The sequence below is a fragment of the Triturus cristatus genome, chromosome 4_2 (genome assembly GCF_964204655.1).
Source record: "Triturus cristatus chromosome 4_2, aTriCri1.1, whole genome shotgun sequence".
Taxonomy (NCBI): domain Eukaryota; kingdom Metazoa; phylum Chordata; class Amphibia; order Caudata; family Salamandridae; genus Triturus; species Triturus cristatus.
In genome coordinates, this window is record NC_140586.1 from 925,916,724 (window position 1) to 925,935,251 (window position 18,528).

At 46.7% G+C, this 18,528-nt stretch overlaps 1 protein-coding gene across 1 annotated transcript in view; it reads right to left on the reverse strand.

Moving 5' to 3' along the window:
• The window catches only part of CFAP57 (cilia and flagella associated protein 57), a 355,646-nt gene that overhangs the window by 232,664 nt on the left and 104,454 nt on the right, over positions 1-18,528 (reverse strand). The window contains exons 7-8 of the mRNA XM_085602986.1: positions 13,930-14,069; positions 10,183-10,348 (exon numbers count right to left, since the gene is read on the reverse strand). Coding sequence (XP_085459112.1) covers positions 10,183-10,348; positions 13,930-14,069 — 306 coding nt within the window. The remainder of the gene's footprint in view (positions 1-10,182; positions 10,349-13,929; positions 14,070-18,528) is intronic.

An 18,528-nucleotide genomic window follows, 5' to 3' on the forward strand; every position in this document is an offset into this window, starting at 1 on the left:
GTCCCTGGGGTGTGGGGGACCCCAGGGCCATGTATGACTCCAGGAGGCGGCCCCCCTCTTTTCTTGGATTTTGCCCCGGGGAGGTGGCACACCCATTGAGAAACCCCTACAGACACTGTCACACCCATTCACATACTCAGAGATACTGTCACATCCATTCACATACCCATAGAGACACACCCATTCACAAACCCACAGACACTGTTACACCCATTCACATACCCATAGACATTCTGTGACACCCATTCACAAACTCATACAGTCACTTTCACACCCATTGAGAAACCTATACAGACACTGTCACACCCATTTACAACCGTATACAGACTCTGTCACTCCCATTTACATACTCTGAGAGACTGTCAGACTCATTCACACATCCATAGAGACACTCTTACACCCATTTACATACCCATAGAGACACATCCATTCACAAATCCACAGACACTGTTACACCCATGTATATACCATAGAGATACAGTTACACCCATTCACAAACCTATACAGAAACTGCCTTATCTATTCACAACCCCATAGAGACACTCTCACACCCATTTACAAACCCATAGAAACATTCACACCCATTCAAAAACCCATACAGATACTGTCACACTCATTCACGTACCCAAACACTACATACAAGCATTGTGACACCCATTCACAAACCCATAAAGACACTGTCACGCCCATTCACAACTTCATAGAGACACTGTCATATCCAGCTGGCTCTGTATATACTATACCAAAGTGAGGTATAGTGTGCATAGAGTCCAGTGGAATCTTAAAGGTAGGCAGAGGTAAAGTTAGATAGCACCTCACTCTCTATTTGTGGTAGTGTGGTCGAGCAATAATGCAGTATCAGAGGACTATGTTAAGCATTTGTTGTACACACTCAGTAAGCAAATGAATTCACACACTCAAAGACTGAACTTCAGACCAATTGTTTTGGTATAAAAATATTCTTTTAGTTATTTTATTTTCTAGAACCAAGCAAGCCTGGCACAGGAAAGCAATAAATACTTTACAGTAGTAATGCAGTTCGTAAACAGTTTGAATTGTATATGCACTTTGTTTTGACTTGCAGTATGGTTTCAGAGAAATTAAATACTTTGTAAATACAGTACATACACTTGAATGGGCTTTTCGGTAAAATTACAGGTAAGTTACTTTTGAGATTACTTTTCTTACTCAGAGTAGTATACCTGATACTACTCAGGGACATTTCCTGTAAACAGGTAAGTAAAATCGTTTTTGTTAGTTAGTGCAATTTAAAAGAATTTCATGGGGGTTTCAAACTCCAAACTTAAAAACTTTTCCAAGAAAAACAGTCAGTGTTATCCTATGGAGAAAAATAGTCTTATAGGTTTTGAGGTAAGTATTTGGTAGTGGGAGTTGAGGTTCTGGAAGTAGACTCAGGGGTCCCCCAGGGTCAAGGATGCACTCTAGTTACACCCTCAGTGGCACCACGGTGGCCGGGTGCAGAGTTCTTAGGCCCAATGTTATCCAATGGGGCATAGGGAGCCTCCAGTTGGTGGCTGCTGACCAGCAGGCCAGTTGGTTGTGGGAGCAAAGCTCCAGGATTTTAGCTCAGGGCAAATGGGGAAACAAAGTAGCACCAAAGGTGCACCCTCAGCGGCACTAGGGCGGCTGGGTGCAGGGTGCTGTTTCGACATTGGGCGCCCTGTTGTTTGCAATGGGCAACCTCCAGTTTGCAAAGGCACTGCAGGCTTGGGGACAAAGGTCTTCTGGGTGCGACCACCACTTTGAGAGGTAAGTTGGGAAGTTAGGGGTTGGTTAGGCACCATTGGTTTGGCCACCCAAGGCCGTGGGGCATCGGAGCAGGGGTGCCTTTTGGGGTCGGATCTTCTTACCAGCTCCTGGTCGCGGTTGGGGGTACCTTCTGGATTTAGGCTGCAGGCTGGAGGCTTGAGGCAGGTCAGGGGTCGCCGGATCTAAGGTCAGGATCGCCAGGGTGACCTCCTCGTGGTGTCTGCCCACTTGAGCTGGGCTGTGGCAGCGGGTGCAGAGTGGGGCGGATTCGCGGTGTCCGGCCGGAGCCAGAGGTTGCAGATGAACAAATCCAGTGTTCACTAGAGACAGAATCTTTCGGGTTGAAGGCAGGCAGATCCTCCGGGGTTTTTGAGGTTGCTGGCTGCAGGACACACCGGAATTTCACAGGAGCAGGTTCGAGGTGGAGACAGGCTGGTAGGGCTGGGGCCAAGTCAGTGGGCGTCTTCCTCATGTTAGCTGCTGCACGGCTGTTTGGTCCTTCTTCTCCTTGTAGTTTCTTCTTGTCTGAGGATGCAAGGTTCGGGGGTGCCCCTAAATACTAGATTTAGGGGAGTTACAGGTAGGTAAAAGGCAGGGACAAATGGGTACCTTCCCTGGGGTGGGTACACCCCCTATTATGCTGTCACACTCATTCACGTACCCAAACACTGTCACACCCATTCACAAACCCATACAAGCATTGTGACACACATTCACAAACCCATAAAGACACTGTCACGCCCATTCACAACTTCATAGAGACACTGTCATAACCATTTGTAGGAAGCTGGCTCTGTATATACTATACCAAAGTGAGGTATAGTGTGCACAGAATCCAGTGGAGCCTTAAAGGGGGGGCATGAACCTGTCCCTGGTTGGCCTAAGTCTCCCCATCTGCAAGATGGCAGGGACCTTGAGTTGTGCTTTACCTCGCCTCCCCCACCTGAGGGGTGGAGTTGGCAGAGGTGGGCACACCTCTCTTCCTCACTTGGTTTTGCCTCCGGTTCTCCCGCCCAAAGTGGGGGCAGAACCAGTGGTGAACAGTTGCTGAGAGCAGCAATTAGCCTGGGGAAGCTCAGAAAGGCAGTAAGCCTTTGAAGCTTCCCCTTCATGAACCCTGCCCATCCTGAGGGAGGAGGCTTGGCACCTCATCCCAGGATGTGCATTGTTTCAGGCCTCAGACAGCAGCAGGCTCTCAACCCAGGGGTCCAGAAACATGTCTTGTGGTGGCAGCTGAAAGCAGCCACTCCGCCTGGACACTAGTGGTAAGTTAGTTTTCAGGGGGCATCTCTGAGATGCCCTCTGTGTGCATTTTTCATTAAATCCAGCACTGGCATCAGTGTGGGTTAAATGTGCTGACAAGTTTGATACCAAACTTCTCAGTTTCAGTGTAGCCATTAGGGTGCTGTGGAGTTCGTAATGACAAACTCCCAGCACCATATACTCTTAATGGCAGCATTGCACTTACAATGTTTAAGAAAGGCCTTAGACGTCATATGGGTACAGGGCTCATGCACCCCTCACCACTGGTATAGTGCACCCAGCTAGAGGGGTGACTGATCTATGCCAGGGCAGTGGGTTGTAGGGATGTGTGCCAGGTCAACTCTTCACTTTGTTCTGCACCAAAACACGCAGCCTGCAAAGGCAGTGTGTGTATGTAAAGGTACAGGGCCTCTAAGGGTGGCACAATAAGTGCTGCAGCCCTTAGAGGTCTTCCCTGTTCACAGTGCCCTGGGTACCTGTGGTACCATTTACCAGGGGCTGACCTGTGGCTACAGATGTCAAATGGGTTAGTTTTGGGGAAAGAACACAGGCCCTGGGAACCTGATTGGCAGGGACCAAGGGCACACCAAGTCAAAGTGCATTAGTACAAAAACCCACTTTCCTACACCATTCACATACATATAGACACTGTGTGACACCCATTTACAAACCCATACAGACACAGTCACACCCATTCATAGACCACAGACACACTGTTACACCCAACGAAAGGTTACATAGACATTATAGTTAGGAAATAGAATTTTAAAAACCACACAAATTCACTGAAAAAAACATAAGTTACTGGAACGTTATAGTTAGGAAATAGATTTTTTTTTAAACTTAGATATTCCCTGAAAAAAACAAAGGTTAAAGGGACATTATAGTTAGGCGCAGATTTCATTAGTACAAAACCATTGAAATTCAGCAGCTATAGTTACCTGAGCTAACTATAGCTTACGCCCCCGCAATGCACTGTTTATTACCTCTCATTTTACATCCATCACTCATGACATTACCGCTAGTGTTTCCAACTCCTGCCTCCTTAGTTTCTTTAAATTTACCATTATCCCAATGCTCCTCCTCTTTACAGTGGCTTTAAAGACATCCTCAAATGTTAACTCATCAGAAGCAGTGCCTGAAACCTCTAGGGTCCAGAATCTCACGGGAACTGCTGCACTGCAACATTGCAATTCAAGGCTATGCTGATGATTCCGCTAATGGACTCAGCCGAATGCTGGGAAGAGCCCCCTCGTGGAGAGGTGTGATGTAGCGGCCAGGGCAGCTGACTTCGGAGCACAGGGTTCATAGTTCGATCCCCAGCTCCGGCGGCAGCTCAGCTCAGCACCATGTGACTCTGGGCAATAGCTCACTTAATTTCCACGACGGCTCCCAGCGCCTTGAGACCCATAAGGGTGAGTAGTTTGCGCTTTACAAATACGGATTTATTTATTTAGCACTGGGCACTGTGTCTCTTGTACCACAGAATAAGGCAAGTATTCTTACATGGTTCTTCCCACTTCTTCTCACGCTCAGAAGTTGATATGTCTTGTGACCTGAGGTTTTGAAATATAGGGTGAGCAAAGGGTAAATCCTTAGACCATGAGGAGGAGAGTACCTGGGAATTTTTCTGAGGCTCTTTCTTTTCGGCATTATTCTAGTTTCCTATCACAATCCATGAGAAGTCTCGATCACAGGTGATAACAGTGAGAGTGTGACATCATGTGGCCTTTTCACAAGTACTGGTACTTGCATTACATGCTACACTTTAAGGCACCAATGTAGGATCCTTACATCTGGCAACTTTGTCAATGGAATCAAGAGGAATTATTCCAAAGAAGCAAATAACCAAGCCACATGCCCATTTCATTGACATGTGCTTACCGTATATCGTAATAAAAACACCACTCCTGACTTGCAAGTATCTACCCTTCTCTGCACTATGCTATGTCCACTTTGTGATGATCACTGTTGCATGCATTGATAGTGTAAGACAGGGCACTTCATTCTACTGATAATGCTCTCTGCTTCATTTATCTGGTCATTTTTAGTCTATTGTATCGATGTTTTGCATTTCATAGGTGATAATATTCACTTTCAATGTTGTACAAACCCTCTGCAAAATTGCCATTATTGGCCTTGTGACCTAACTTAGCCAACTCGACCACAAAATGTGATCTTCGATTGGCACGCAATTCCAGTGGTCCTGCGTATATTCATATCGTATCACGTGGATTCTTTCAAAAACTGCCAAACAAACCTACATCCAAGCTGGTCCAAAGATATTTGGGGGACTCACTGTTGAGGTTGGGGGGGGGAGATTACATGAAATTGCATGTTAACATTTCCTCTGTGCTATGACAAAAAGTACTAAATGCATTAACACAAGATTAAGAATGAAGATTATTTGCTTTGAGCTTTGATCAGAAAAGTTCCCAAACCACCCTCTGGACTTCATGTAGAGTTTGGCACAGCAGGACCGACACTCTACATCTGCAGGTGCTCCTGCACCAACAATATTGTGGATCCTTCACCTCATTCAGAGGTGGGTAAAGTGCCATGTTTCTGGCATTGGAGCCTTTGCTGGCTCTGTCATCAGGAATCTTTCTCGGGTAACCTGTCCAGAACATGAGTCGTTCAATCAGTGGGCCGACCCCCGTTTGACTGCAAGGAAAAAACTGTCTGTTCCGAACAAGAAACAATACAAATTGGGAGGTGGCAGTGCGTTCTCAAGTCAGTTTAATACAACTAAAGGTCTTGCATAGAACATACTACACGAGTACGACACTATCCAAAATGGGTGTCTCTGATTCCTCGCTATGCCCTAGGAACTGTGGTCAAATGGGAACTTTTTACATCAGGGGTGGGATTGCCCGTGTAACGAGGTTTCCCGCCCTGACGAGGATGAGAGCCTACCTCTAATGACAGCGTGCGTGAACAATCCCCTCTCCCCTCTTTCCCTCCAGCAGCCTGAAGCCTGGAACCCGGAACTGTCCACACAAACCACTGGCGAAAAAGGAGACCCCTGTTTCTTTAACTGGGCCGAATTTTCGTCATGCCCCGCCCACACCGATGACGCAGAGAACGGGAGGAGCTCAAATGACGGAAGTGTAGAGCGTCAAGTGGTTGCGAGACCGGACGGAGAGGAGAACGAGAGGAGAGCGATTTCGGAGGAGATACGAGGGAGAGAAACAGACGAAGGAGGAACAGCCACGAGACCGAGGATAAGGGCACCATAGCCGGGAGGCCAACGACCCTGCGACTCGCCCCGCCACTTTTCAGGAGAAGCGTGGCTCCAACAGGTACGAGCACGTATCTCGGGTTGGGCGGGACGACAGGGGCTAGCAAAACCATAGAAGTCGAATTCTCCTCTACCCCTTCCCACACACACCCGTCACCTAAGAAAGGGAAAGAGCACTGTGTGAACCCTCACCCCCGTTCCCTCACGTAAAGACACAAAGTGAGCACCCGACTGATACCAGTCTCCCTTTTCTTTTGTTTTCACTCACGCCGTGGACCTGAGAGCATTTCCCCGGTGACGACGTCAACCTGGACCAGACTAGGAGAGGAAAGAAGAGTCCGAAAGGCCGTGTGTCACCGGAACAAGAGTCGGACTCCCCCTTACCGTATTACAGAGCGGCCACTTATCGGAAAAGGGTCTTACGGCCAATAAAATCTTCCTTACCATCCTCCACTGTCCCTGAGTTTCCATCGGTCCTGCCACAGCCCGATTATTAAAAAGTACTGGGATAAAATACCAGGAAGAATGTTGGCACTGTGTGGTAAACAAGTAACGGTTTCACCCCGATGGCGTCTTTCTAATTTCTGGGACAACAATGACTTTACATCCAAAGAAAGAACCTGGATCGCCCTGGGGTGTATGGTGGCGAAACGCAATATTGCAAAGAAGTGGAGGGGCCTAGACTCCGAGAGTGGGAAGATGACACGGACTGGTGCATGCAGGCTGAAATAGTGATTTTTGAGGGAAGAGGTTGTCCTCAAAAGTGGACCAAGATCTAGGGGATTTGGAATAAAAGCAGCGGAATGATGTGCTTGCCGTTTGATGATTCGCCCTAAATGGGGAACAATGAGGGGTGGGAACTAGAATACATGCTGCAGATAACTTTGTATATATTGTATTTGACGTGTACCCTGAAATGTGAAAGAGTTGTATTTGTTAACATGTACTGTAGCAATGTATCATTAACAATAGTTGCTTGCTACCAATTTGATCACCAGTGTTTCATGGCAAAAGTTCCTTATGGGAATTTCCATGTTAAATGTAGAAAGCACGTTTTTGTTACCCGCCTTTATAACATTTCCACCCCCTCCCCTTAACCAATCACCACCAAATTTGGCATGAGGAAAGTCTGATTTTTGTGCTCTGTTTTTTCAAGGTTTAGTACTCATTAGTGAAGAAAGGTAAGGTTATTAACAATGCAAAATAGGTTTTCTATGGAATATTGTATGACTCTTCATGAGTGCAAATGCTGTTTCAGTAACACACATGTACACACCAAGCAATTTCAATTTGGCAGATGGTCATAACTAAGGGGTAATAAGAGTGGATGATGTGAGGATTTCACATTCTGCTTTCATCAGATGGCTCTTCAATCACATGCTTCACATCAAAGAGTGCAAGAGGAAGAGAGCTGATGAGAGTGGTAGAGATCTCAGACCCACAATGTGGGAAGATATCACGGTCAGCGCATTGGAGAACGGGGACTCCCTGGCCGATAAGGAGACAACCTTCTTTGGGGTGCATGCAAAGAATGAAAATCCCTGGTGTGAAGATGGAGCCCTGGGGTACACTGGTGAATGATAAGAGGGCGCGTTTGGACAAGCTGATTGCGCTGATCTGGGAATGAGGGGAACCACCAAGGAACATTGTCTGCCTATGAAGAAGTAGGAGGACGTGTTCAACGGGGATTGATGGTCACTAGCAATGAATGCTGCCGCGAGATCTAGAAGGGCGAGGACACATGGCTTACCATTAGTGATGACTGTCAACCTCAGTAAATGGGCAGCAGATTGACCACATCACAGGAGAGATTGGGTCAACAGTAGTAGCACAAAAGCCCATTCTTTTCCCATTCCAGTTTGCCTAAAGTTGCAAGTTTGCCATTGTCACAAGACTCTTGTCATTCTAAGCTACCAACAACAAAAACTACCAGACATGTACTGGAACCCATTAATGCATGCTGTTTCCTCTAGCAACCAGGAAGGATATCACTAGCATTGCTGCTCTCTTATGAGCCACTACTAGAGTTGGGTGTGTCACTCCCAAGCTCTCAGATGCCTAAACAACCCCACCGTCTTCCACTCACACTTGAACGCCCCACCTGTAAACAAAACATAGCTGCACATCAGCCCATGAAGAATCTCAGCCATGTTGGCAGCATGGGTCAGCTGCTTCCCACATGGTAAACACAAGACAGCCTAGGAGACCACAGCCCAATGTACCTGAATTTCAGGCAGGCCCTGGGCTCATCTTTGGTCTTCGAGGGCCATCGTAGCTCTGCAGTGACAAATCTACAACCGGGATGGTGCTCACGTGTGTCTCTAGTAGCATCATCCTGGCTAGAAACAGTGTGCGAAAGAAGAGCGGGGGTAGAGAATCCAGCTGTTGTGGAGCTTGGAGGGAGGAGAGGCACTATGTGGAAGGGGATGGAGATGGAGGTAGGTGAATGGAGAAAGGGCACCAAAATGGGGTGGGTTCAGGAGAAAGGTGCTGGGGCAGTGAAGGAGCAGACCTCGATATACGCCAGCAGCACTCGAATGCTGCATGGCATACAGTGCAGGAGGAAGGAGAGTGGTCCTCAGTGTATGCAGGCTCCTAAAGATGAAAAGGCAAGTGAACCGCACTTTCCCATAAGTTATCAATGGATGAAGTGAGGGTTGAAGCAACAGGCAGGCATGCGCATTAAGCAGTAAACCAAGACCCAAGGAATCAACATCAATGCCCAGTGAGTCACAACATCTATAATATATAAAACAATTGGTATAGAGGGATCAATCTCTCATTTATTTTTGCACAAGGGACTACAAATTACCTTGGCAATATACTATTTCTTTTAACACATTCAACGATTATTTGTCAGGTACAAATATCCATCGGCGAGACTCAAAATAACATGTATATTTACATTAAATTAAACACAAGACATGACAAAATAATCAAAAGTAGATTACAACACAATACACATATACAAGATCAATCATATACACAACATATACATTCCCCTAACTACTTCTTAGACGTGTACACTTCTATATCTCAGTGATACATTCAGCGGTAGTCCTCTTAGCGCCAGAGGTATCATCCATCTCAATCAATTATGTGCGCCAAATAACTCATGTTACAATCGAAACAATGGGTGGACTCCTCCTTTATCTATATGTCGACGCGGTCGCGTTTCAGCCCCCAATTTCTTATTGGCTTCCTCAGGACAGGGGTACACTCAATCTACAATAGTTAAAATCACATGAATCACCATATGTTCTACCGAACTTCACTCTATCCCTTATTTGCCCATACAGTGCTCGGAAAGAAGCGAAACCTAGAAAAAATCAATAACTAAAAAAAGGAACAACACAAGGGAAGGACAAAGGATGCAACACGATTCCAATTCCTCAAAGATGAAAAAGGATGTGAGGTGCTCTTATTAGCAGACACCACTTTACAAATGTAAAATATTAATGTGACTATGTGCCAAAAAGAACTCAGCGTTACTGAGGAGTATCTCGATCTAATAACAGATAAATACCTGATAAGTAGTCCAGGCTAATCGGACACAAGAGCGACTTCTTGTTTGTTTATGAGAATAGACTTTGTCCCCATTTGTCAATATCAGAATCCTATAATAATAGACAATTGAGCATCAGAAACTGCTACAATCATGTATCTGACCACAAACACTGTGTGCTGTTCTTTCAGGTCTATTTTCAGGTCTTGAATGGCTGAGAACACCCCAGCTACCGGAGGCTTTAATGTGTACCGTAGGGCAGGTCAAAAACACCCTTAGAGAGTTAGTGATCACAGACAGATTTTATGCTATACTAAAACTCAAATGATGAACTAAAAACATAACCAAGCGAGGGTGAAGACTTCGACCCTTCCCCCCCACACACTCTGTGCAGTGTCCTCACCTCTCTACATCCTCGGACAGTGAACTCTTTAATGACCCGTATGTCATCAATCAGCAGACTCATCAATCGCAGTTTGTCAGAAAATCCAACCAGAATGAAGAGTCCCGATGGATGGAGAGCGACTGAATATGCCTCCTCCTGGTACTCCTTGTACAAGTCCAGAACGCTGCAAATTAAAAAGGACACAACAGTATAATAGAATAAAAATGAAACAATCAAAACATAACGTACAGAACTCAAAGAGGGAGAAAACGAAAGAAGCGGCCCATAGCTTACTCTCTAATCATTCTCAGCAGCTACCTGTGTGCCTCCATATTAAGGTCGCGGGAAGTGTACGAAGTAAAGTGAACGTGTCTGTAAGTGCCCTAGAGGAGGACAGGAGCAGCACTGGGCTTCACTTGGCTTGGGTGAAGGCGAAGTACCTAGAGGAGGACAGGTGCAGCACTTGGCTTGGATGAAGGTGAAGAACCTAGAGGAGGACAAGTGCAGCACTGGAATTCACTTGGCTTGGGTGAAGGCGAAGTACCTAGAGGGCGACAGGTGCAGCACTGGGCTCCACTTGGTTTGGGTGAAGGTGAAATACCTAGAGGAAGCCAGGTACAGCACTGGGCTAGGCTTGGGTGAAGGAGAAGTACCTAGAGGAGGACAGGTGCAGCACTGGGTTCCACTTGGTTTGGGTGAAGGTGAAGTACCTAGAGGAGGACAGGTGCTGCACAGGGCTCCACTTGGCTCGGGGGAAGGTGAGTACCTAGAGGAGGACAGGTGCAACACTGGGCTCCATTTGGCTTGGACTAAGGTGGAGCACCTAGAGGAGGACAGGCGCAGCACTGGCCTCCACTTGGCTTGGGTGAAGGGGAAGCACCTAGAGGAGGACAGGCGCAGCACTGGGGACCACTTGGCTTGGGTGAAGGTGAAGTACCTAGAGGAGGACAGGTGCAGCACTTGGCTTGGATGAAGGTGAAGAACCTAGAGGAGGACAAGTGCAGCACTGGAATTCACTTGGCTTGGGTGAAGGCGAAGTACCTAGAGGGCGACAGGTGCAGCACTGGGCTCCACTTGGTTTGGGTGAAGGTGAAATACCTAGAGGAAGCCAGGTACAGCACTGGGCTAGGCTTGGGTGAAGGAGAAGTACCTAGAGGAGGACAGGTGCAGCACTGGGTTCCACTTGGTTTGGGTGAAGGTGAAGTACCTAGAGGAGGACAGGTGCTGCACAGGGCTCCACTTGGCTCGGGGGAAGGTGAGTACCTAGAGGAGGACAGGTGCAACACTGGGCTCCATTTGGCTTGGACTAAGGTGGAGCACCTAGAGGAGGACAGGCGCAGCACTGGCCTCCACTTGGCTTGGGTGAAGGGGAAGCACCTAGAGGAGGACAGGCGCAGCACTGGGGACCACTTGGCTTGGGTGAAGGTGAAGTACCTAGAGGAGGACAGGTGCAGCACTTGGCTTGGATGAAGGTGAAGAACCTAGAGGAGGACAAGTGCAGCACTGGAATTCACTTGGCTTGGGTGAAGGCGAAGTACCTAGAGGGCGACAGGTGCAGCACTGGGCTCCACTTGGTTTGGGTGAAGGTGAAATACCTAGAGGAAGCCAGGTACAGCACTGGGCTAGGCTTGGGTGAAGGAGAAGTACCTAGAGGAGGACAGGTGCAGCACTGGGTTCCACTTGGTTTGGGTGAAGGTGAAGTACCTAGAGGAGGACAGGTGCTGCACAGGGCTCCACTTGGCTCGGGGGAAGGTGAGTACCTAGAGGAGGACAGGTGCAACACTGGGCTCCATTTGGCTTGGACTAAGGTGGAGCACCTAGAGGAGGACAGGCGCAGCACTGGCCTCCACTTGGCTTGGGTGAAGGGGAAGCACCTAGAGGAGGACAGGCGCAGCACTGGGAACCACTTGGCTTGGGTGAAGGTGAAGTACCTAGAGGAGGACAGGTGCAGCACTTGGCTTGGATGAAGGTGAAGAACCTAGAGGAGGACAAGTGCAGCACTGGAATTCACTTGGCTTGGGTGAAGGCGAAGTACCTAGAGGGCGACAGGTGCAGCACTGGGCTCCACTTGGTTTGGGTGAAGGTGAAATACCTAGAGGAAGCCAGGTACAGCACTGGGCTAGGCTTGGGTGAAGGAGAAGTACCTAGAGGAGGACAGGTGCAGCACTGGGTTCCACTTGGTTTGGGTGAAGGTGAAGTACCTAGAGGAGGACAGGTGCTGCACAGGGCTCCACTTGGCTCGGGGGAAGGTGAGTACCTAGAGGAGGACAGGTGCAACACTGGGCTCCATTTGGCTTGGACTAAGGTGGAGCACCTAGAGGAGGACAGGCGCAGCACTGGCCTCCACTTGGCTTGGGTGAAGGGGAAGCACCTAGAGGAGGACAGGCGCAGCACTGGGGACCACTTGGCTTGGGTGAAGGTGAAGTACCTAGAGGAGGACAGGTGCAGCACTTGGCTTGGATGAAGGTGAAGAACCTAGAGGAGGACAAGTGCAGCACTGGAATTCACTTGGCTTGGGTGAAGGCGAAGCACCTAGAGAACAGGTGCAGCACTGGGCTCCACTTGACTTGGATGAAGGGGAAGCACCTAGAGTAGGACAAGTGCGGCACTGGGCTCCACTTTGCTTGGGTGAAGGGGAAGCACCTATAGGAGGACAGGTGCCGCACTGGGCTGCACTTGGCTTGGGTGAAGGCGAAGCACCTTGATGAGGACAGGTGCAGCACTGGCCTCCACTTGGCTTGGGTGAATGAGAAGTCGCTAGAGGACGATAGGTGCAGCACTGGCTTCCACTTGGTTTGGGTGAAGGTGACGTACCTAGAGAAGGACAGATGCAGCACTGGGCTCCACTTGGCTCGGCTGAAGGTGAGTACCTAGAGGAGGACAGGTGCAGCACTGGGCTCCACTTGACTTGGATGAAGGGGAAGCACCTAGAGGAGGACAGGTGCCGCACTGGGCTGTACTTGGTTGGGTGAAGGCGAAGCACCTTGATGAGGACAGGTGCAGCACTGGCCTCCACTTGGCTTGGGTGAATGAGAAGTCGCTAGAGGACGATGGGTGCAGCACTGGCCTCCACTTGGTTTGGGTGAAGGTGACGTACCTCGAGGAGGACAGATGCAGCACTGGCTTCCACTTGGCTCGGCTGAAGGTGAGTACCTAGAGGAGGGCAGGTGCAGCACTGGGCTCCACTTGGCTTGAATGAAGGTGAGTACCTAAAGGAGGAAAGGTGCAGCACTGGCCTCCACTTGGCTTGAATGAAGGTGAAGTACAGAGCACTACTTGGCCTAGAAGAAGACAAGTGCTAAGGTTTTACTAGGCTTTAAAGAGCATGACAAGCAACAACGGGATTTACTTGCTGCGGAGAAGAGGCACTGGTCTGTACTGAAGGCAATGAGTATTTGAGCTTTACGTGGTCTGGAGCAGAGAAGAGTGCAAGTCCTGAACTTACCTGAACTGCAGGAGGAAGGCAGAAGTCGTCACTGTTTATTTTACATGGTCTGACGGAAGAGGTTTAAGCAAGGGAAGCAATGGACTTTACTTGGTCTTGAGGTGGAAGAAAAGGTTTTGAAGAGGAGGGTGAGCAAGAGACAAAGGCACTGATCTCACATGGACTGAAGGAAAACGGAGAGATACTGAAATGTACTTGGTATCAGGACCGAGTTGTGGGAGCCCTGAGCTTTACTTGAATTGGAGGAAGTTGGTGTTCGATGAGACGGGTACATTTGCGATGTCTGGAGAAAAGGGTAAGAAAGTAATATGGAGCCTTACTTAGTCTCAAAGTTCCAAATGCGCACAGAACGGTCCAATGAGCAGGTGGCAAGGAGCGGCTTCCGGATGCAGATGCCCAGCCCAGTGATAGGACCAGAGTGGAGTGAATATGTAAGATGTTCAAAATTCGCTTCTTCCCCCTAAAGGATGGATAAAGGTGTTAAAATGGGAAAGCCAAGGAATACAGAAAGCACACTTGAGGAACTGATGGGTGCGTAAAGTTAAAAGAGGGTGAGAGCAAATGGAAATATAAGAAACCGGAACATTGAGAGAAGGAGAAGACAGCCAGAAAATGAACACATGAGGAACTGTCAAGAGCAGAAAATGAGAGCAGAAAACATTAAGGAAAACAAAAACAGATCAGAAAGAAGCAAAAAAGACAGCTGAGGAATCCAAGAAACAGCAACCAGGAACAGATGCAAGCAAGAAAAGAGTCATGGCAGTGGCAAATACAAAAATCACCAATCATCAGGAAGAGAGACATGAAATACACAGGAAAAAAAGTGAAGATCCATATTTCAAGGACAACGTACCTCTACATCTATAGAGGTCTTTCTGGTGAAAGCTACAAACATTTTCAGGCACACCAACCAAATATTAAGAAACAGAATTAAAAAGATACATCCATGCTCAACAAATGGAGCATTATTGAACTTTGGAAAAAAGCATGCATTTGAAGTTTTATTATATTGGTCCTTCAGGCAGATTAGCCCGGCTACCACCCACCCAACTAAAAACATTCCACAGCGGCTCCCCGTAAATGTCTAGCACCGAAATCCACAATAACAACTTACTTCTGAGAGGATACGGAGTACCCCCTCCTCTTGGTTGCAGAAAGGCTGCTTGCAAGCAATGATTTCTTTAGCTTTTCTCTAGTACCTTGATGTAAGGAACAGACTTTTTGCAGGCTTCCCCCAACTTTTTGCCCCCATGTTTACTACTAGCAGCCCACTTTTCGACTCTGAGAGTAAACTGAGGCCTACTAACCAGAACTCGGTGCCTGTGTTCTCACCCATTACAAAGTGTACGTCGTATTGGCTATCGCCAATTGGTAAGTACTGACTAACTTCTAAGTCCCTACTATATGGTACCCAGGATATCAAGGGCACGTAGGTCACAGTGTCCACCCAGGGCTGCAGCACTGATTGTGCCACTCTGTGTGTGACAAAGTACAAAATGGGCTTCCAGCTTGCCACTGCCGACTTGAAGGGCCGTTGTCACACTGCTGATTCTACTTTCCTTTGCCAGTAATGGCAAAGCCACCCTTTCCCTCAACAATATTTGTAAGTCTTCCCTAAGGAAGGCCAAGAACCCTAAGGAAGGGAGCTGTATATTATTAAGTGGGACATGTATGTGTATATACGTCAGCATAAGGACCACTCTATTAAAGTCTATGGCGATCGTGCCATGAAGTTTGGAACTGGACTGGAAAACGCTGAGTGGCCAGAAAACTGTCCTAATCTACTCCGTTGCTCCCCCTCGCCCTACCCCACACTCCTTCATCCTGCCAGATTTGATCACCCAGGCCGAGCCGGAGTAGCCGAACTAACCTTTACAAACGTTTAAAACGTTTCCAAGCGTTTTGATTCCGAATCCTTGTTTACAGTTAAATCAAAAAGGGATTAAACCTTTCAAAATCTGTATCTCTGAAACCCTCCAGTGGATTTTGTGCATCAAGGACTCTAAAAATTCATAAAACTATAATCTATTTTTAGAAATTGTTGCTGTGTTTCTTTCGTGTTGTTGCTTCCTGATTTTGTTGTGGGGTACCGTTAAATGCTTTACACTAAGTTCCTTTCACTAAGACTTGCTACTCGAAACCACAGCCACCCTGGGCTGAGCCAAATATTTAAAACAAGCCTGAATGGATCCGATAAAGGTTTTATAAGTGGATTCCATGATAAGGCTTCACAGCCATATCATATAATACACCCAGATCTTAACCCTTTCTCTTTGTTCCAAGTCACACAGCGCTATAGAGCGAGAGAAGAAGCTCGATCCAGCAAGGTCAGCCCTTGGGTTCCCTCCATGGCAAGCAGGTGGCTGCAGAGCAATGAGCTTCTCCGTGAGATTTGAGACAGAGTCCACCCTTTCCAGGATGCTTAAGGGGGGCTCACGATGCTGGCTAAGCAGCTTTCGGTCACTTTGACCCCAGAGAGCGGAACCTGCTGGAGTCAACCACTGAGATCCTGTAGGGGGTGGAGCGGTGCCCTGTATGGGCAGAAGGCACATACCAGGGTGCGAAGTATGAGGAGAAGAAAGGAGAGAGCTTTGGACTTGCAGTGTGAGACACCAGGGCACATAACACAAATGCATACAGAAAATCACCTCTAGGGCGAATCCATCTTGCAATCAGAGGTGGGTGGGGGGGGGGTTGTCTCATATGAAGCCGAAATATGGCACTTCAGTTCATCAGGAAAAAAAGTGTAGATTGTGAACACCAATTAAAGCAACTATATAGATCCAAAATTGTGTAAACTGGTCAGCGTGCTACGCTTTCTAAATGCTTGCCTAGCGTGAACTACGTGTGTGTGGGGGCCAAGTTCCAATAGGCAACTTGGACAAAAACATACACAGCTATTAAGACAATACGTCTGCAATTAAACCATATAATACAAAATTATTATTCACGATGCATCACATTTATTTCCTCCTGTGGTGAAATATTCTTTGTTGCTTTATTTTAACATGATTCACAATTACCAACAAGCATACAATTTCCATATATCGAAATCAAATGTTCCTACAATCAATTGTACAAAGATTTTGTCATTTAATCCTTTTGGATTCATTGTATCCAATTTTTTGATCCTGAATGTCTCTCACTGTAATAAATTCTTCAAATTATCTATTCCTGGGAGATGTTATAATGTCTCAATAATCTGAAACTTCATTTGTGAAATTAAGTGTCTAAACTGGTTCCAATGTCCTGCCAAATTGGAGTTAATATTATTATTCCCGATTTTGCTTTTGTGTACCTTTATTTCAACATAGATTATATATCATACAGCATCTCATATTAATTGCATAATGTAAACATCACTTATTTCTGTCCATGCTCGATTTTTTAAATTTTGTGTAACAGAATAGTTTCCAACACAACATTAACAATGTTCATATGTGTGCATTTCTCCACACAGTGTACACCAGAAGTGTATTTCTCACAAACACCATCATTAGTATTTTAGGCAAGGAAGGTTGACCGCCCTGGATTAGAGACCAGTGGAATAAATTACATGGATACATTTTGTGTGATTTGCAGGGCTTTATTTTGTACTGTGTTAATAGGCTGTATCTAGATTTGTTGCCGCATTTACTCATGTGACATTTAAGATCGAGTATCTAGATAGTTCTGGGACATTTGATTTCAGACCTATCAACTCTGAACTAAGTAGGAGATTGCCGGCACTGCAGGTGTCTAGTTGCATAGGACCTGTATGGCAAATATCTTGCCACGTGACAGGCATTACATTGGTTCCATTCGGTTTATGATAACCATGACTATGGTCCTTTGCATTTTATATCACAAAATAGTCATATAACCTTTTCAAAGCTACACAAATATTCTAATTTTTTACCATTCCAATATGGCGCTCATAGAATAGGTGGTGTGTTATCACGAGAGGGGTTAGTGAATGTATTTGATGGTCGACCAGGTTTCTCTGGTTTACACACCACAACGCATAGTTCATCTGCGAGTTAAGGACTCTCAGTTTAGGTGATATGGCATTCGGCTAAGGAGAGTTGCCTTCTACAGTACATCTGGACACCACTCATTATACGTCATTTATCTATAGTGCAAGCAGCGAGCAGTTAAGAATTGGTTATCCCGTGTCGTCAGCGAGTACGCGACAGGTATGAGACGTTCTATAACTTTGGTTGCCTCTGTGAAAACATGTTCAATATGGCTATGAATAATCCCCATTTTTCGGTGTTTATAGATCGATTTATCACTGCGTCTGTTAAGCAGAAAGGTGTAGCTAAGCAGTAAGTACTGTGACACTGGTGTTGTCTGCTTTACGGAAAGAGGTCTGACACGTGGCATGTTCAGTTTAAATCACTTGTTGAACTTCTGTCTCCAAAATGGCAAGGATTGTTGGCTTTCAGGATATACAATTATTTACACACAAAAGAGTACATTGGGGTACACATCCCTTTCTAATCACGGTATACATACTTTGAAACCACAGGAATACACTCACCAATAAAATATTGTAGTTACTTGCAGATGTGTTAACGAACCACAAACGTACATAAGAGTTTTTTTTTTCATTTCAGATTTTCCCCTGTTGAAGGGACACTGTTAGACCTGCCAGTCCTCTGGCTGTCCCCTCCTCATTTTTTCTTCCTTTACCCTCTAATTTTTCTGTCCACTAGTTTTTTTGGTGTTGACTTAGAGGCTCTGGGCGCCCCATTATCACTAATTGATGGTGTGGCGCAAGGTGCTTCCCTAAAATGGAGGGAGGGAGAGAGCTCTTCCACAAAATGGTGGCCTAAAACTGTCACCTCAGAACCTGGGCCATAGGCTGGCATGAGGAGTTCCAGAACCTTCTGGACCACTCTGGATAGTCAGGGCCCAGGCTATATATAGAGGTGAGT